Here is a 21,419-nt window from a genome sequence, read left to right on the forward strand (position 1 = left end):
TGAAGATTTCTGGATACTTAAAAGCAGAATGAAAAAGCCAGGCATGCCAAGTCAACAACGAAACAGAAAAATCAAGCCAATACCAAAACCAAATGTTTCACTTCCTCCCACTCACATTCACACACTCTCTCTCTCTCTGGGATTCCAGTTGTCCCTTGCAGACAAAGCAAATGATGGGTGCCAGCCTAACACAAGTCAGCTCAAAAATAACCTTAGCAACAGAGGCAAGGTTATCTCCACCTTCCACCCAATAGCAAGACTAGCTGCTTAGGAATAACAGACTTACTTTTCATACCAACCATATGGACTTCCAATTTCAGAAAGTGTTTCTTCCTTATCGCTCCTCGGAAGAAGTAAAATGTAAAACAATTTCTCATTGCCTAGGCAAAAACTACCTCTCAAATTAAATACTGATGAGCATACTCAAGACAAAAAGTATAGCTTTGATCACAAATTTGAAAACACCAAAACCATTAACCTAAATATTTTTCTAATTCAAAATGAGAAACAATGCTCCTAGCAATATACAAGAATTATTGTATCTACTTCTTCCTAAATCAGGACTGAGTGTTTTCCTGTTTATCGATTTTTATTTTATCTTTATTTTTTTGGCCAAGACATGTGATTTGCAGGATCTTGGTTTCCCCAACCAGTGACTGAACCCAGGACCACAGCAGTTAAGGTGCTGAGTCTTTACCACTGAACTGCCAGGGAATTCCCTGTTTATCATTTCTTCATCTGGATTTCAAGTTAAGGAACAAGACAAACCATTAATACATTCATTTGTGATTTGCAAGTTCGAAGCATTATCCTACACATACTATGTCAGATACAAAGCACCTCAAAGGGTTAAAATCCATGTTGAATCTTAAATGCATAAAACTTTAGAATCCCTACTTGTCCTCTGCCCACAAACCAGCACCCACCCACACCCCCACCCCCAGCTCAAAACCAAACATCTGACTGAACTGGGCATAATTAATCTGCAACTGCGCTAGGAATCATACTTTCTATTACAATTAATATCTTTACAAATCCATTGTGTTTTCATTTGATCCTTTTTAATTCTTCACCTTGAAGTCTTAATAGCACAACATACCCAAATGAGCAGAGAATGGGCTAATTGTACTTTTCAGGACCTCAGATCTGTCCACCTCCACCTTACTTGACCGATTTAACAAATAAATATTTATTGAGAACCTACTTCCCTGATGGCTCAGACGGTAAGGAATCTGCCTGCAATGTAAGAGACCCAGGTTCAATTCCTGGGTCGGGAAGATCCCCTGGAGGAGGGTATAGCAACCCACTCCAGTATTCTTGCCTGGAGAACTCCATGGACAGAGGAGCCTGACCGGTTACAGTTCCTGGGGTCACAAAGGATCGGACATGACTGAGCGACTAACAGGACGGTGTGCCAAACCAACGTTCTAGGCAGGGATACAACAGTCAGCAAGACAGATGAGGCCCATGCATTGACACATACAGGTCCAGGGACAAGCAGGAGTATTTGAGTCAGCCTGAGAAAAGCTTAAGGAAAGTCTATAGTCTATGCTAGAAACCAGGCAGGAAGTCCACGGGGCTAGAGGGAGAGAAGAGGCGTAAATGAAACTGAAGAGGAAGGTAAAGGCCAGACCACAAAAATTTTCCTAAGCTACCATAAGGAGACTGAACTTTATCCTAAAAGCCATGAAAGCCACTAAGGGGTAGAAGACAGACTGACCCTCACCTGACAAATGCTCTCTGAGCACTTTCTCTCTATCGCACTGAGAACTACCAGACCTCTATTCTAAAACCGATACTTCCAGGTGGAAAGGAAGAGGCCCCAGCATACAAACACATCCTCCCTCTGTCGGTCGAGAGCATCTAGGTTATTAAGAAGCTTCAGGTCACTGCTCACCACCATCGCCATGACTCTGTTCAGGAGATAAACATCGGAAACATTCCATGTTTAAATATAAACACCCCCGGGGGGCTCAGGGGGAAAGAATCCACCTGCAATGCAGGAGATGCGGTCTCGATCCCCGGGTTGGGAAGATCCCCTGGAGTTAAGAAATGGCAACCCACTCCAGATTTCTTGCCTGGGAAATCTCATGAACAGAGGAGCCTGGCGGGCTACAGTCCATGGAGTCACAAAAGAGCCTGACGTGACTTAGTGACTAAAGAATAACAAATATAAACACCACCAAAAACAGGTACAACCAATGGGCCCCGGGCTGGGGCTGGGCAGGGGAGGGTGCTGTTAAGAAATGCAATGTCTTCATGAATTTCTTTAAAAATTTTGCTGCCTTAAATATCTACAATTAAAATATATCCACTATTATTCTTGGCAATGAAGGAATGTTAACATCAAATGACCCTCAATTAAACATACCCTCTGGGAATATAAAAATCACTCAAAATTCTGAGAAGCTTTTACTAAAATGAAGCCATACTCACTTGTTGAAGACTTAAAAGTAACAGAGCTAGGGTATTCAGATTATTCATCACTGTATCCCCAGACCTAGCACACTGGAAGGGGTTAACACAGAGATTAAGTTAGCTTTAAGAGAACTGCCAAATCAGACAAATGCAAAGTCAAGTTTGTACATTTTTTCTTTCGTTACAGGCTCCGAAACACAAAAATTTCCCAAGGACCCACCTGTTTTAAGTCACTATCATTATCACCCACATTTGGATAAGTACATTTGAAACTCAGCTGATACCAGGAAAAAGGAAAAAAAAAAACATTAAAGTGCCAGATTTTACTATGGCACCGTTGCAGAAGTCCAGCAGGTTTTACATGTTCGACTCTCCTATTTCCTCATTCTTTAACATTCTCTTCATTTTCTGATAATATTATAAAGGAAACCGGAAAGAAAGAAATCACGTGTTCCTATCACACACCTCCTAGTCAGCCAGGCCACCATCCTGGCAGGCCATTCCTCATCACCGCCTGCCATCCTGTGCTCGCTGGGGACAGGGGAAACAGTGCTCTCCTGAATAAAGAATTACTGGTATTCAAGCAATCGGAAGGAAAAAAAAGTCATACTTAACATCAAACTCAAAGCCATGCATCCAGGTCAACGCTCTAAGTATCACCACATATTAAGCAGCAAAACATGAAAAGTGCTGGTTAATCCAGATCCGAGGCCAAGAAAAGGCCAAGTGATATTTACTTTTCACCATCAAAATCAACATACGCTTTCATTTCTGTATGGAAGAAAGAGTGAGCCCAGTGTTTCATGGACTATGCTTATCAACCTGTAATACTTTCTAAATTTCTCTTCTAAATCACTAAACTGTACTGTCCCCAACATCAAAAATTTGGTGTTCTAACATCTGGCCCTGTCTTACATGGATTTTCAGAGAACTGCAATTAGAAACAGAAAAGACTTAAATGCAAGTGACATTTCACTCCTACTGAGCAAAATAATCAACAAATATCAGTAAGATTTAGATTTCCCCCCCTTTATCAGAAGAGTCAAAGGACTCTTCAAGTACTTGAAACATCAAATGGAATCTGTAGAGCGTGTCAACTTTGGCAAAGACAGTAATCATTTTAAAGGCCAAGAATCAGAAATCAAGAAACGAAGATCAAACTTAAACGAGAGGGTAAAAAAAAATAAAAGAAAGATAAACCAAAAAACCTTGCCTCCTGCTTTCTCAAAAATCAGCTCAATTGCTTGTGAAAGGTTTCCATAAGTTACTGACAGGCTGCCTATGGAAACCTTTCTCGGGCGAAAAAATAAAAAAGAAATGGGTACAATGTAGCGAGCAAAAGTTAAGTCATAAAACTTACCAAGTAGTATATTTGTTAAAGTAAAAAGGAAAAATATAAATAAACTGAATCTCATTCAAGTTAAAAGCTTTTGCGTGTCAAATGACACCTACCAATAGAGTGCAAAGACAACACACAGGATGGGAGAAAATACTTGCAAATCATGTATCTGTAATGGTTTAATATTTTTAAAATGTAAAGAGCTCTTACCAATAGACAATCCAATTCAAGAAGGGTAAAAGAGAAAAAAAGAAATAAACAAAAAGGGCAAAGGAACCTGAACAGACCTTTCACTAAACAAGATATACAAATAGCCAATAAACACATGCGAAGATGCTCAACCTCATTACTCACTAAGGAAATGCAAACCAGAACTACAATGAGCTACCATTTCACACCTATGGGGATGCCCTACACAGAAAAATACACACTCAGAAAATAAGTGTTGGCTGCAAGACTGGAGAAACTGGAACCCTCACATATTGCTGGTGGGAATACAAAACGGTGCGGGCGCTGAGGAAAGTCTGGCAGTCCCTCAAAGCATCGCTGTTGCTGCACTGTTACTGTTCAGTCGCTAGTGAACAGTCAACTAGTTCAGAACTAGTTCAGTCGCTAGTTCAGTCAACTCTTTTGTGAACAGTCAACTAGTTCAGAATTAGTTCAGTCGCTAGTTAAGTCAACTCTTTTGTGAACAGTCAACTAGTTCAGAACTAGTTCAGTCGCTAGTTCAGTCAACTCTTTTGTGACCATGGAAGGTAACCCGCCAGGCTCCTCTGGCCATGGAATTTTCCCGGGAGTGAGTTCACCGGAGTGAGTTGCCATTTCTAACTCCAGGGGATCTTCCTGAACCAGGGATCGAACCCACATCTTCTGCTTGGCAGGCAGATTCTTTACCACTGAGCCGCCTGGGAAGCCCTAGGATTACCGTATGACCCAACCATTCCACTCCCAGGTAAGTACTCCAAGAATTGAAAGCAGGGACTCAAACAGATACGTGTGTGCCAACATTTACAGCAGTGCTATTGACAACCGCCAAAAGGTGGAAGCAACTCAAGTGTTGTCAACAGATGAGAAAACAAAATGGGGCTCACACACGAAGGAATATTTTTCATCCATAAAAAGAATACAGTTCTGACACATGCTATGCTAGGGATGAACCATGCAAACATTCTGCCAAGTGAACAGGGAAGACGCTAAGGGACAAATATTATATGATTCCACTCACACGAGGTACCTGGAGCAATCATTCACAGCAGATCAGCAGTTGCGGGGTGGGCCAGTGGATGAGGAGTTATTGCTTAATGGGAAGCGAATTTCTGTTTGGGGCAACAGAAACTTTTGGAAACAGTGGTCCTGGTTGCTTAACAATGTGAATGCAATTAATGCCACTGAATTGCACATCTAAATTAGCAAAATACATGGCAAATTTCATGTCAGAAATATTTTACCACAAAGAAATAGCAAGGGGGAAAAAAAGGACAGGGTTGTTTCGGGCAAAGTGAATTCAAAAATCACAAAACCACTGAATAATTTAAATTGGTCTGTCTTCTCAGACTCCCTCCCCTCACTCCTGTTAAAACTCAAAATAAGGATTAACTGAAGAAGCAACTCTTTCCCCAGGTTAAATGCAATCCAACAACAAAGAGGCTAGTTTGACCACACAATAGTTTCTCCATTCATTTCAATTTATATTTAAGTGCATCTAGTGTGCTAAGCACAACAAGAACATTACAACCCAGAGAACCTCCCTATCACGACTCCATAGATTATGAAGATATGGATAAAATGAGTTTTTCTTTAAAAGTTAAATGATTAAAAAAAAAAAAAAAAAGTTAAATGATTAAATGGGTTTATTTAAAATGTAAAGATTTACAGTAAGTACATCAAGAATCCTGAGGTCAGTCTACTGTCACCTCTGGCCCACCTGGTTTAACTTTCTTAAATGGGCAATTTTTTTCATTTTTCTGCAAGAGAATAAAGGATTATTTTTTTAAACTACACGAACAAGACCACAACACAACATTTAAGAAAATACTATTTTCTGACCTTTAAAAGCCAATAGTCTACCAATCAGAAAATAATGATACACATCACAATCACGAGCATAATTTAAGCTCAGTGTCTAAAAAGCACAACTCCTCAAAATTGGGCAACTAACAGTTCCATGAGTTAAAAAAAAAATAGTTTTTCCATCTTTCCAAGTATACAGTTGTTCAACACCTGAAAATTAAGCAAAAAGTTTAAGTGTCTATTAATCATACTTTTAGGACCACTTGGGGGTGAAAAAAATTCCTTCTCCATGGAATGTTTTACAGCTCTTTAACAAAAATAATAAACAGCTGTGCTCACTAGCACATCTCTAGGTTGAGTTTTAAAACACGACACTGAACTTTCCTATAATCTACACTTCCCTATACGTGACACTCCACAACATTTTTCATCATTATAATCATGCTACTAATCGCCTCAGAGAACTGTTCATAATTGATGATGGTAACTAAGGCACTTCAGAACAATGACCAGCTTTCCTTCTAGTCATGGCAAAGTACCTGGGTATCTCTGTCACCTGGGAAGGAGGCGAACACTACTTATAGTCTAATAATTACTCACTCAAACTAACAAAAGGGGCGGGAAGGGGTGGAATCTGAGAAGAGACACCACTTTAAATTATTCAGTGTGATTCCTAGGCTTGGGAAAAACACTGGATTCATGGGATCAGCAGGAGGTATGAATGCCCTTCGATATAAGCCACAATATTAAAAAGAATTACTGGGTCAAAATGTAATATTCATTTTTCATTTAACATCCAATTACCTAGAGGACTGAAGATGGAGCAGAAGCTAATGAATCCAGGGCTCCATTTCATGCTTAAAAGCAAAAGTGTGAAGCTAGAGGGGAAAAAAAACTGATTTAGCAGATTAAAACTTAAAAGGATTACCCAGGGGACAATAAGGGGGGAAAGAAACAAAGAAGGTTAAAAAAAAAAAAAAAAGCTGTAACATCCCAAAGATATTTCCACAGAATTCTTTAGGGTTTTTTTCCTTTGATCATTCTTTGTCACAATGATTTCAAAGACAGACTTTGGTGCAGACATCCTAGGTCTTATTTTCAGGGCAGATGTCCTCATGATGGTTACACACTGACACTTCACAGAATCCACCGCTCAGTATTTCACTAAGGTGGGAAACTAAGTGAATGAGAGGTCAGAATTTTTTATTTAATAAATGGGGTATCTTTACTTGACAGAACTCCATTATTCCTTCCCCTAAAAGGTTCAACTCACACTTGCTCAGAACCATGGAACTTCCGGTCCGAGAGGGACCCTGGAATCTGTACATGAGTTCATTGCTTCAGTTTATAGATGGGGAAACTGAAACAAAGGCTTCCACCTGGTTATTGGTCAAGTTGGACTGGCGCCCGATCCTCCCCTGAGTTTAGCACTAGCATTAGGCCAAGAGGACACCTCCTATGGCTGTAACAATTTACACAATTGTTATAGGACATCTATGGTTATGACAAAACGGAACAATTCTGAGCCTATGAAGTGTTGTGCCAAGCTCTGTGCCAAGCCCCCTTCCATGCATATTGCACTCAATTCTCACAGCAACCCTGAGGAAGATGGTATCATCCACTGGGCAGATGAGAAAACTGAAAACAGTTTGCCCACTCAGTCAGAGTTGACTCAAATCCAGGTCTGATTGATTTCTAACAGTTAACTCCAGTGTTAGTCGAGTTTGACTCTTTGTGACCCCCATGAGCTGTAGCCCACCAGGCTCCTCTGTCCATGGAGTTCTCCAGGCAAGAATACTGAGTGGGTAACCATGCCCTTCTCCAGGCGATCTTCCCAACCCAGGGATCAAACCCGGGTCTCCTTCATCGGAGGCAGATTCTTTGCTGTCTGAGTCACTAGTTTACCTTTATCCTATGGTCCTTACCTTGGCCTACAGGGTCCTATGTGGCCTGACCCCTACCGTCTTTCTAAGCTCAGTTCCTACCACTTCCCATCATTTATAAAAATCCAGTCAACCTTCACGAGGTCTTTTGCCTCAGGGCCTTTACATATGCTTGACACCCCCATCACCACCCTAATCTCCAGACCTGAGAGTGACCAGTTCTACCTTCAAGTCAAATATTACTTCTTTAATGAAGCTTTCCCTAACCACTCAAGTCTAAAACAGACCTCAGTTACTCTGACCACTATCCAAAAATATCTTGCATATTGGCTGTCTCCCCACCAGAATAAAAGCACCACAAAGGGGAAAAACCTCCCACTAGAATGAAAACACCAGGATGGCAGAAATGTTCTGCCTTATTCATTTCTAGACTGCCCAATACCCAAGAGTATCTGACAAGAGGGGCAGCAATCAAAGAATACTACTAATTCAATAAATGAATGAATGCCTATATCTGAACCTCCACCTCATTAACAGCTAGTATCACAAAATTTAGAAATTGATTAGCTGGTTGTGGTGGTTTAGTCGCTAAGTCATGTCCGATTCTTGCAACCCCATGGACTGTAGCCTGCCAGGCTACTCTCTCCATGATTTTCCAGGCAAGAATACTGGAGCAGGTTTCCATTTCCTTCTCCAGGGGATCTTCCCAACCCAGGAATCAAACCTGGCTCTCTGCATTGCAGGCAGTTTCTTCACTGACTGAGCTACAAGGGAAGCCATCAATTGATTATGTACTATCTTCAACTTTTCTCTAGGTGTTTCTCATTATGAACCTTATCTTTTCAATCACGTGGTATGTGCCTCAGGGATATTTTATAATTCTCAACTTTGGACAAGGTAATGACTCAATCTGGGCTTATAGTCAAAAATCTAGAAACAAAAGAATAACTCAAAAGAGCCCATCCTAAAGGAAATCAGTCCTGAATATTCATTGGAAGGACTGATGTTGAAGCTGAAACTCCAATACTTTGGCCACCTGATGCGAAGAACTGACTCACTGGAAAAGACCCTGATGGCAGGGATGATTGAAGGCAGGAGAAGGGGACGACAGAGGATGAGATGGTTGGATGGCATCACCGACTCAACGGACATGAGTGTGAGTAAACTCTGGGAGTTGGTGATGGACAGGGAGGCCTGGTGTGCTGCAGTCCATGGGGTTACAAACAGTCGGACACGACTGAGTGACTGAACTGAACTGAAAGAATAACTGCCCTTTCACTAATAGTGTACACAGGCCTTCCTCTTCTGAGGTTATCTCCTTGAACTTCTTTGAAGTCAACACCCAATATGTTTGCTTCTGTTTAACCTTCAACTCCAGGAGTTGGTGATGGACAGGGAGGCCTGGCGTGCTGCCCTTCACGGGGGTCGCAAAGGGCTGGACACGACTGAGTGACTGAACTGAACTGAACCTTCATCTTGACCAGTGTTAACCACTAGCTCTCTCTCTCGTTCTCTGGCAGGCCTCTGCAGCATCACAGAGCCTACCTCCCGCTTGCTAAAGCTCTATTTGCTTTGTGCAGCTGGGTGTGCACAACACATCTTCCATGATCTAAAAAGCTGCTGGGACTTCCGTGGTGGTCCAGTGATTAAGATTTTGCCTTCCAAAGCAGGGGGTGCGGGTTCGACTGCTGGTCAGGGAGCTAAGATGATCCCACATGCCTCATGGCCAAACAACCAAAAGGCAGAACAAAAGCAAGGTTGTAACAAATTCAATAAAGACTTTAAGAATGGTCCACACCAGAAAAATCTTTAAAAAAATAAAAGCTTTTACAGTTAGTGTTAAGTTGCTCAGTCGTGTCCAACTCTTTTGTGACCCCATAGACTGTATCCTGCCAGGCTTCTCTGTCCATGGGATTCTCCAGGCAATAATACTGGAGTGGGTAGCCATTCCCTTTCTCCAAGGGAATCTTCTCGACCCAAGGATCAAACCCAGATCTCCTGCATTGCAGGCAGATTCTTAAGAAAGCAAGTAAGTCAGCGGCACTTTCGTCTCTGTAGCTTTGGAGTTCCACAGTCTTGGAGGGCTCTAAAGAGTCATGGCCACACAAGGAGACCCTCCTTCCTGGCGATCTTATACCTTATTATACGCAGCTCCCAGGGGCCTGTCAAGCTCACTAAAGGAAATGTCAGGGTGGGAGCAGAATTAGCTACTGGCTGGAGTATTGAGGCCCCAGAATGGCAACTGATACTATCTGAACTCGCCTCCCAAGTCCATCTGGGACCAGCACATTTTCACTGTTCAAAAGATTGCAACTTCAAACCTAAGACTTTGTTTCAACATGGCAAACTTCTGCAGAAAGACATAAAACATCACCAAAATCCTGGTCAAATGTGCTGCTCAGTTTTATAACCTCAATCTGCTCTCCAAATGTGCTTTCCTTCTAAGAAGACTGATACAATGTAATACTCAAAGGAAATAGCTGAGTGAGCCAGGGGAGTGAGGAGAAGCAGGTCCTTTAACAGGGTGGTGCCTTTTAATTCTCTAAATAACCCACATCCACAGAGCGATTTTCACTCCAGAAAAGCTAAGGAACGAAGTGCACCAAAGCATTTTGAGGCCACTCTCATGTGAGGAACAACAATTTTCATACTATGCTTAGGAGGGGATCTGAAATTTTCCTGGGGTTATTAGAAAAGGTTGCATTTGATTACATAAAACATGTATCTTACCTAGAATCTTAGGTCCAAATCTTGTATAGAATGTGCATGAATTATCAACTTTCTATACAAAAAACTTTTCACTAGCAGTTTGGCTAAGACGCAGTTCTAGTTTTTCAAACAGCTTTGTTTTGTGGCCAAGGATAAGATCAGAGAATCAAGGAAACTTGCTCAAGGTCATCTGGTCAAATCAGGTGGGACTGAAATGACTGATTTCTGCCTTCCAAAAGCCAGCCATACATCAAACTTGTCTTGGAACTAAGCAGGCCCAAAGGGAAAAATCACTCCTCCTTTCCTTCCCTCAATAATCAAAAGCAAAATTAAACAGTGGAACTTCAATAATATGTCCTCGGTATACAGACTACTGCTCTAACAATGCGTGGGCATCTGTCTCAAAATCAGTAACTGAAATGATTTGCAAAAGTGAGTAACTGCTGTAACAACCTTCCCATGTGACAGCCCCATAAACTTCACAAGAGTTTAAAAATCAGCCCTTCAAATGCACATCCATAAATAGTTCACTTCGCTTATCTTCTAAAAGACCTGGTCAGACTGGAACAGAGGTACTCTGAGCTCTTGGATTTTTTCTAAGTTAAAGGATCATGAGTAAGTCCGAAGTTCCCTTCAGAATTCTGAAAGAACAGGGATATTTCAACAGTGCAGGTGAAACAAGTGATGAAATCAACAGGAACCACTCTGGCTGTAGAGGGCAGGGGGCTACAAAGAGGGAGGCACGCACTTTCATAACCACATTCCTTTCCTCTTCCTTTTTCAAAACTCCCATCTCCCTGACACTTCTGCCCCATCCTCTTCATTTCTACTTTTAAGCTGCTGATGTTAAAACACTACTTTTGATTTAATAACAAAAACGTAACGGCCAATGAAGCCGTATTTTTAAATTACTTAAACTGGATCAGCATGGGGATATCACAGTAGCTAAGAGCACTCTGTGTTTGTTACAAACACATTATAGCCCTATTTAGTGATCCTCCTCACATCCAATTTTCTAAGTCAAATGGTACACGACCCCCATTTGAAATGACCCTCAAGCCCAGGAAAATTTCCCATCATTCTCAGACTATATGGGTCACTGATATTGAGAGCCAGCGTTAGATCTCAAAAATATCAACAACAGTTATGCTGAAACTGTAGCTGGGATATATTACATGTGAGCAACTTGAAAATATTTGTAACTAACGTGATTTTTCTCACATCTCAAATTCAAGTCTGCCTATTTCTGAGTATTTTAACACACTCTTGGATTAAGGACTTCACTTTAGCCCTTGAGCACAACGTGGCCACAGGGTTTACAAAGCAAACCAAAAGCAGGACTGGAAAAAATTAAACCTGGAAGGAAATACCAGTCTGATACTTCCCGTTATGCCAGAACACAAAATCTTCATTAGTTGAAAATGTATTAGGTTGAGCTATATCAAACTGCCAACATACAACTGGTTTTGACTTGAAAAAATGGAAGTTTCACATGAATATCATCTAATATTATTTTCTATGCTCATTTTAATAATTGTCTCAAATAAGGCCTTCACAGCCCAAGGCATATAAAAGCTGCTCTTTCTCTAGTTTGCCTTAACCTTTTGAAAAAATTTGCCACCCTCTGTCCAAAGCTGATTATTTAAAAAAAATTAAGTTGGTTAACAGGAAAGCCAAGATAAAGAAAATCACCAAACTCCTCAATGCGAGAACCCAAAAACCACTCCACATCCTTCCCACCACTCCCCTTTTCCCACTAACAGAATTTGAATCCTAACTTGATCTGCCCTTTAGAAGACTTACACTTAAGGAGACATTAGTGACTATTTCAGTGCTTTCCACCTCCTTCAGTTACCAGTGAGGAAGCAACTGAAGTGTGGTAGAGCCCACTGCTTTACACTGGGGTTCCACTGACCTAAAAATCTACCACTGAAGAATTTTAATTAAGTTGATAAGTTCCATTTTGTTTCAGAATCCTGCTTCTAATCTCTCTAATCAACAGGGTGATTACCAACCCAGTGGGATATATTTTTCCATTTAGACATAGTTGATATATGCACCCACACCAGGAAAAAACCTGTTCCTTTCACAAAAGGGGTTATGGCTCCAAGATTGCCTCTAGGTTCAAACCCATCATTTTACACTCAATTTTATTAGAGTCTAATATCCAATATGCTAATGAACTCTTTTCTCAATTAATTCCCCTAATTACTCACCTCTTCTTATTCTGACCAAATTCCTAACTCCTCACCAGACCACCCACAGTTCCTTCCCGGAGGGAGATGCTTCTGAAACACTAACTTTCACAGCTACCTGATATTACCTGTTCTATCGTCGAGATCGAGTTTGTAGTTCAAATCATCAATATTAACCAAATGAAATATGCTCTTTAAAAAAAAAATCAGGAAAGACTGCCATATGACCCAGCAATCCCACTTCTGGGCATACACACTGAGGAAACCAGATCTGAAAGAGACACGTGCACCCCAATGTTCATCGCAGCACTGTTTATAATAGCCAGGACATGGAAGCAACCTAGATGCCCATCAGCAGATGAATGGATAAGGAAGCTGTGGTACATATACACCATGGAATATTACTCAGCCATTAAAAAGAATTCATTTGAACCAGTCCTAATGAGATGGATGAAGCTGGAGCCCATTATACAGAGTGAAGTAAGCCAGAAAGATAAGAACATTACAGCATACTAACACATATATATGGAATTTAGAAAGATGGTAACGATAACCCTATATGCAAAACAGAAAAAGAGACACAGAAATACAGAACAGACTTTTGAACTCTGTGGGAGAAGGTGAGGGTGGGATGTTTCGAAAGAACAGCATGTATATTATCTATAGTGAAACAGATCACCAGCCCAGGTGGGATGCATGAGACAAGTGCTCGGGCCTGGTGCACTGGGAAGACCCAGAGGAATCGGGTGGAGAGGGAGGTGGGAGGGGGGATCGGGATTGGGAATACATGTAAATCCATGGCTGATTCATATCAATGTATGACAAAACCCACTGGAAAAAAAAAATAATAATAATTAAAAAAAAGAAAAAAAAAATCAGGAAAGAATCTCCTGCTGTATCTGGAAATTTCTCTATTCGGCTAGTTCAGCGTTGATAGGTCAACAGAAAGGCACTAATCATTACTACAATCCTAAAGGGTTTTTCTCTAGAGTTTAACCATCAACCCTTTACTAACATCCAAATAATCCAGACTTTTTAGAGCAAAACTGCCCCACTCCCAACAGCATCTTCTGGTCATTTTTCACCTTAAACTGAGGTTTTCTTATGGCCTCACGGTCGTGCCAAGTCAGGCAAATACATATCTTACCCTAACCCTAACCTTCCATCTACTCCCTTCTTTCTCAAAAGCTACATACAGTAGCTCTTTCTTTTAAAACTCTCTAAGCATCAAGTACAAAGGTAAGTGCCTTCAAAGGGAATTTATCTGCTTCCAGCTTTAAATCCCTATGAGGTTTTCTTCATCCTAATGCACACCCCCATTTTACAGAGGAGAAAAACTGAGGCTAAGTAACTTGCTCAAGGTCATACAGGGCAGGGACCAGAATCCAAGTCTGACCTCCAAGTTCCCTGACCTTAACCCTCAGGCTTTTACTTCCTTCCAGTACCTTTCTTCTCCTCCCTGATGTCTGCTCTGTGGTCTTAGACAGCCTCTGCTTGGGCAGGGCTCAGTTTCTCCAGAGCTGCCTTTCCTTTAAAGGCTAAGCCTTTGAGAGAAGAATCAGTATCCATTCCATCTTTTCTCCACGCTCCTCCTTCCCACCTGCACCATTTCCCCAAGGCCCTAGTCACAGCTCCTCCTCTAGCGCCCTCCACCCCCGCCCCGGCCCCAGAACAGGTCCCCTTCTACCCTTAACGCCAGGAGAGGCCAGAAGTGAAAGAAGGGAAGAAAGGAAGGGGCCACACAGCACCCCTTCCCCAAGACTTCAACTGGGAAGAAACTGGCAGAGGACCAGAGAGGGGTGGTGAGGGCCGGGGAAAGGATAGGCAGGCGGTAAGGGAGCGGGGAATGACAAGGGTGTGCCCTTGGGGGTAGGCGGGGCAGGGGGAGGGGATGGAGTGGCGGCGTGGGACGCTCCGGGGCTAGCAGATTGAATGGGGGGTGGAACTCCGGGGGGGAGCGGGGAGACGGCACCCGGCGAGGAAAGGGATCTGGCCACTCGGAGGAGGACGTGTGCGTTGGGGCGGAGGACCAGGAGGCTGAAATGAGGAAAAGTGGAGGGAAGAAAGGGCAGGGAGGGGGAGCGAGCAGGAAACGGTGGAGTCGCCGGCGAGCGGAGAGGGGAAGGATGGATGGGAACCGGGAAGGTGGGACGCCGGGAGACCTCGGCACCCGGGCTCCGCGGGGAGGGGCTGGCCGGCTGGGAGCGGGGGGGTTCGGGGTCCGCGGAATGCCGGGAACCGGGGCTGGAGGAGACCCCGGGGCGGGAGCTCTCGAGGCGAGCAGCGGGAAGTGGGGGTTCTGGAGAGGCCAGGGCCAGAACAGGGGGCGTCCCAGCACGACGAGGGTGTGTGTGTGTGTTTGTGTGTGTGTGTGTATGTGTGTGTGTCGGTCTGTGCGCGCGCGAAGGCACCGTCGGGTTAGCGCGGGGAGATGGGGCTGAAGGAGGGCAGGGGGTGGGCGGGAGGCTGGCGGGGGGTGGGGGCTCCGGAGCCCGCCGGGGTACAGAGGGCGGGAAGGTCCTGGTCCCCCGAGGGCCCGGCGTGGGGCGGAGGTCTCCCGAGGATCGGGCCGGAGTCCCCGTAGTCTTCCAAGCGCCAGGCTCCGAGTCGCCTCCCAGCCGGGTGTCCTCCGAAAGCCGGGGTCCCCCCGGGGCGGGTCGGGGGGTTCCCGGAGTCCCCCCACGGAGATCAGAGCGGCACCCCCCCACCCCGGGGCTCCTGACCCCCCTCCTACCTATGCCCGGCGCCACATAGACGAAGTAGAGCAGCGAGGACGACAGCGAGAAGAAGAAGAGCGCAGCGAGCAGAGAGCGGCGCGGCAGCCGCAGCAGCCCCCGGCGGACGCGCATGCTGCAGCCAGGCCGCCGCTCGGGCGCCGGGCCGGGCCTGCTCACGCCGCTCCCCGTCTGCCGCCTCCCGGGCCGCCGCCGCCGCCGCCGCGCGGGCCTCGGCCTCCGCCTCCCCGGCCTCACCGGCCGCCTCTCGCCGCCGCCGCGCCCTCCCAGCCGCCGGCCGCCGCGGGCCCGGCCACATGAAGCGGGCGGGGGCCTGAGCGGCCCGGCGGAGAGCGCAGCGGCGGGGGCGGGGCGGGGCGGGCCGCGGGGGCGGGCCGGGGGCGGAGCCAGCGCCGCCGGGCACCGTCGCAAAAGACCCGCGCGCGCGCTCACCGCGTGCTCCCCCCCGCCGTGCGGCCCCCCGCGGCGGCCCGCGGGGAACGTCGCCAAATGGCGACAACCCCTCTCACCGGAGCGGCCGCCGCCCTGGCTTTTGGGGAGCGTCGCTGAAGTGCCCGTTGGACGCCCCCGACCTGGGAGCCCAGGGACAGTCTGCAGTGTCTGACGCGGCTGGTCACCCACTGCGACAGGAGAGCGGGGATTGTAGGCAAGGGGGCCCAGTACACACCTTCATTCAATCATACATTCGGTTCACCGTTTATTGCAAGTCAGACGGGTGCGTGAGCATGTCTTGGCACTCGGGATGCTACATAGGACAAAACAGGCAAAATCTCTGTCTTCTTGAACCTAACACTCAAATGGGAGGAAAAAAGAAAGATCAATTCATAATGTCAGGTACTGATAAGTGATGTGAAACACAATAAAACAGAATATGTTTGAGGAGGACTAAAGTCAGGGAAGCCCTCCCTAAGGAGTCACATCAAAGGGTGAACAGCAGTTGCCAAAGCCCTGAGGTTAAAAAAGCTTGATCTGACCCCAGGTTGACTCAAGACCAGCATGGATAAAATCCAAGGACAGGTTGTAGCTCTGGGCAGATTCCACATCCCAAAGACTCCTAAGGAGCTTAATGATAACAGTCATCAAAGGGAAGACTTGCCCTTGAGAGACACTGGCCTTTACTTACCTCATTAAATCACCCCCAACAACCTTGAGATATGTGCTCTTATTATTCCTATTGTACAAATGAAGAGTGGGGCCCTGGATGGAGAAGCAATCCACTCAAGCCTTGCAGTAAGAGGTTAAATTAAAAATGACCAGGCTCAGACTTCCCTGATGGGACAGTGGTTAAGAATCCGCCTACCAATGCAGGGCATATAGGTTTGATCCCTGGTTCCGGAAGGTTCCACATGCTGTGGGGGTAACTAAGCCCATGCATGACAACTGCTGAGCACAAGCCCTAAAGCCAAAGCAGTAAGAAGCCCGTTCACCACAACTAGAGAGTGGCCCCTCTCGCCCCAACTAGAGAAAGCCCGCATGCAGCAACCAAGACCCAGTGAAGCCAAAAATAAATGAATAAATAAATAAAATCTTTTTAAAATGATCCATCTCTCAAGGTACCCTTGACCAGTAGATTGTAGATTTTAAGTGCCTCAGCATTCCATCTGGGCCCTAATTCCTATCCTGAAGACAAATTGGTATCCTCCTGTGTAGGATAACATGCAGCCATATCCAAGCAATGCTTTACGATCAGCCTCAGGCAGGAAGACCTCTGAGGCAGTGGGCACAGTAGAACCTGACTCAGCCTCAGTGGGCCGCCAGCTGAACTGGGGAGCCAAGTATCCCCTTGGAATGCCAGAGCAGTCAGAGGAAGAAAGGACTTTGCAGGGATTCTGTGAAAACCAACAGTTATCCTGCTTTGTATTCATTCCTAAAGTGGTTTATACTTTTCACGGTGTTTCTTTGGCTCTTCAAATGAGGGCTCTAGAGTCAGACTGTCCTGGTTCACTGACTCCTGCCTCTTGCATTCTTAGTTGAACACAACCTTAGGCAAGTTACTTAACCTCTCTGCCTCTCAGGAAAATGGTGGATATTATCAGTAAGGACTACATCAGATTGTTGTGAGAATTTGAGTAATACATGCACACTACTTCTCAGCTGAGCAACACCCCCAGGAAATGGGATGAGAAAGAAGAGGCTTGAACGACAAAAAAGAAAAGCAAATATTTTGACTTGGACAGACGTGAATTCAAATCTTAACTTGGTCTCAACTGGCTGTGACCTTGAGCAAGTCACTGCACCCTCCGAGCCTCTATTCACTACCTGTGAAATGAACCCAGTGGTGCCCATCCTATAGGGATGTACTGCAGGGTAAGTGAGATACAGAGGTGAGGCCTTAGACCAGAAATCTCAGACTAACTAGAATAATCTGACCTGCCACTTCTTTTATTTGGACCATGCAATGCTGCCTCCCTCCCAACTCTGTCTTTAATGAATGTTTACAAACACACAGAAAAGTTCAAAGACTAGTACAAGGAACAACTGTACACTCTCCACCTGGACTGTTCTTTTTCCAGATTTAAAAACAAATTTATTTGTACACAATTTTTAAATGTTACTTTCCATTTACAGTTATTACAAAATATTGGCTATGGTCCCCATGTTGTAGAATACACCTTTGAGCCTATCTTACATCCAATAGTTTATTCGTCCCCCTCCCTCATCCCTACATTGCCCCTCCCCCGATTTTTTCAGATTTATCTATATTCATATATAGTTCTTTTTCTGAATTATTTAAGTTAGTTGCAGCCTTATTGGTACTTCATGCTTCAGTACTTCCACAGGAAATCCTAAGAAAAAGTACATTTTCCTACATAACCACAAAAATATTATTACACCTAAGAAAATGAACAGTTATACTACAATGAACTGTAATATCCAGTCCATTCCCAAATTTGGACAGGGAAGCCTGGTGTGCTGCAGTCCATGGGGTTGCAAAGATTTGGACACGACTTAGCGACTGGACAACAACAGCAATTCCCAAATTTCCCCCTGGGTTTAAAAAATATCTTTGAGACTTCCCTGGTGACCCAGTGGTTAAGACTCCACACTTCACTGCAGGGGCCATGGGTTCATTCCAGGTACTAAGATCCCACCTGCCCCATGGTGCAGCCAAAGAGAAAGGAAGAAGGAAAAAGCTAGAAGATATGCAACTGGCCAATAAGCACATGAAAAGATGATTGCATTAATTTGTCACCTGAAAAATGCAAATTAAAACCACACCTCGATATAACATTGGCTGCTGGTTCAGAGGAAAAAAGGGAGCGTCTAGGGCCGAGCCTGGAGGAAGTCTGCCTTGAATGGCAGAGCAGGAAATTGTGACTCTGCCAAGGAGTCAGAGAGGTTGGAGGCTGGGTGTTCTGGAAGTTGAGGGAAGAGGTGCCCCTGCATTTGTGATCGGGATCAATAACCATCCTCGGACGCATCATTTGGAACCCCTCCCTCCATCACTGCACGTTGGTAAATGACACTCATAGGACTGACTTCCTCAGAGTGCTGCTGCCTGGAGAGATCTCGGGGACTTGAGTACTGCTAACAGCGCTGGGCCTCTCTGTGGGCTTCCCAGTCGGTGCTAGTAGTAAAGAATCTGTCTGCCAACACAGGAGACATTAGATCCCTGGGTCAGGAAGATCCCCTGGAGGAGGAAATGGCAACCCACTCCAGTATTCTTGCCTGGAGAATCCCATGGACAGAGGAGCCTGGCGGGCTACAGTCCATGGGGCTGCAAAGAGTCAGATCCAAAATGGGCTCCAGCTAGGAAGTGGGTGCAGGGATCTAGCTGACTCAGAACAAATGTCCTCCACAGTTGGATTCCCTTACCATCCATCTCTACCCTAGCCTAGGTGGGCAAGGAATTCCCCTGTTCACGGTGAAGGGGAGACCCTCCCACATCTGGACTATATACTGATGACCAATCTCCACTCAGTTTCATCTAAAATAACAAGGCATTGATTGGTTATTTTTTTCAAATGGAAGGGGGGGAAAGATGGTAAAACCTTTCCTCCACACCTCCTTTCACCTCCAAGTCAGGTTTCCAGCTCATTCAAGCATTCATTCATTCACTATCCAGTCTCTGTGTCAAACAAGCTCACTGCTTTCTGGTCTCTGCTCACATGTTATCTCCTCCAAGAGATTTTTCTCTAAAATATTTTCCTTCTCCCACCCAGAACTCTTTATCTCCTTACCCAGTTTCTTTTTCTTCATGTTACTTTTCATCCTTGACATCACATGTATGTCTTTATTTGCTCCTTTTCTGTCTCCCACCTTGGAACATAAGCTCCATGAGGTCAGAGATTTTGTTTCATTCTCTGCTGAATCTTTGCACCCAGCACAGTGCCTAGCATACAGCGTGCGTGAGCGTTCAGTCACGTCCAACTCTTTGTGACCCCATGGACCATATAGCCCACCAGGCTCCTCTGTCCATGGATTTCCCAGGCAAGAGTATTGGAGTGGGTTGCCATTTCTTCCAGGGGCTCTTCCCGACCCAGGGATCGGACCCTTCGTCTCCTGTGCCTCCTACAGGCATATTTACCCGCTGAGCCAATGGGGTAGGTGCGCAATGGTTGTTGCAGGAATGCTGAATGAATGGCAGATGTGCCCTGAACACATCTGGGCATGACAGATGCACAGGTGACTAAGAGAAGGTGCCTGCAGCCCAGCGGCAGGGTGGACAGGAAAGTGAGTAACTGCGGTCCGGTGCGGGACTCATACGACCAGCAGTCTGGGGAGGTGGCCTGTGAGATTCTAGGTGGCCTTTGAAAGGGAGTTGAGACATACTTGCTCCAGGGGCGGGGAGGGGAGGCCAGCCTGCCTGGAGCAGCTGGTTCCTCCAAGGAAAAGGGGCCCTGACCCTGTAGCTCAGTAGAGGCCTCGGAGTCAGAAAGATCTTCTGACCAACCAGTTCTGCCTCTTTTTGACCCTGACTGCATGACCTTGGCAAGTCATTGCACCTCTCAGAGCCTCCATGTCCACATCTGTAAAATGGGGATCATAGCTCCTTCTTCCTGGGGTTGCTGTGAGGATTTGAGAGTCTGTCTGTAAAGAGTCTGGCATGTAGCAGGCTCTCAGTCAATGGGAACTGTCCTGTTCTTACACTTTTTTTTTCTGTGGGCCACAGGGAGCCCTTGAAGGTTTTGGAGGAGAGGAGTGACCTAAAGAAAGGTGGAGGGCGGTGGGGACTGGGAGGTCCCTGGAGAAATTCCAGGAGAGCGTGATTTGGGCCTCACATGCTAGTCAACCCTCACTTACAGACTTGCTGCAGCAAAACACATCAAAGGATCTAGAGCCTAAAGTGAGTCAGAAATAGCACTATGCCCTCCCCAACCCCCTCAAACTCTCCTGTTCCAGGCACCTGCCCCGAGGAAACCGTTGCCTAATCCATAAATGCTAATCACCAGTGGTGTGATAACATTGCACAGTGGGGACAGCTGAGTTCACCCTCCCAGGGGCAGTGTGTAGATAAAGATCGCTGACATGTCCTAACTGCTTTCCAGGCCCCAGGAGTCTTGGCATCGACTACTTCTGGTGCCAGAAACCCCTGCTGAGGAAACCCTGACTGGGAGGCTCCCCGTGGTAAGCTCCAGCTGGGGAGTCCACAGCCCTTCCAGAAGAAACTGAGGCACAGCGCAGAAGAAACAGACATCGTTTCCTGCTGGCAGCTTTGAAAGCCAGTGGGTCCTCCCGCCCCTCCACCAGAGTGCTCCACAGCGGTCCTCGTCGGTGCCCCGCAGACGGTGCCCCACCCGCTGAGTCCCAGAGAGAGGAAAAAACTCCCCCAAGCCCACTGGGCAGGGATGAACATATAACCTGAGCAAGAAATAAGACTTTGTTTTAAGCCTCTGAGATCCAGGGGCTATTTGGGTTTGTTTCGGTTTTGTTTATCTAATATCTATTTATTTACTCATTTGGCTGCGCTGGGTCTTGGTTATGGCACACAGGACCGTGGATCTTTCTTGCAGCATGCAGAACTCTTAGCTGCGGCACGTGGGAGCTAGTTCCCTGACTAGTGATTGAACCCCTGTCCCCTGCATTGGGAGCACAGAGTCTTAGCCACCGGACCACTAGGGAAGTCCCAGGGGCAATTTGTTTTACGTCAATATAACCAGGCGTATGACTCAGTGGTAAAGAATCTGCC

General features: G+C 45.5%; 1 protein-coding gene across 1 annotated transcript in view; it reads right to left on the reverse strand.

Moving 5' to 3' along the window:
- The window catches only part of B4GALT5 (beta-1,4-galactosyltransferase 5), a 73,116-nt gene extending 57,545 nt beyond the window's left edge, over positions 1-15,571 (reverse strand). Inside the window, exon 1 of the mRNA XM_043479096.1 lies at positions 15,289-15,571. Within this exon, the coding sequence (XP_043335031.1) occupies positions 15,289-15,403 (115 nt within the window). The 5' untranslated portion in view covers positions 15,404-15,571. The remainder of the gene's footprint in view (positions 1-15,288) is intronic.
- Between the last annotated feature and the right edge of the window lie 5,848 nt (positions 15,572-21,419).

This window comes from Cervus canadensis, chromosome 10 (assembly GCF_019320065.1).
Source record: "Cervus canadensis isolate Bull #8, Minnesota chromosome 10, ASM1932006v1, whole genome shotgun sequence".
NCBI lineage: Eukaryota > Metazoa > Chordata > Mammalia > Artiodactyla > Cervidae > Cervus > Cervus canadensis.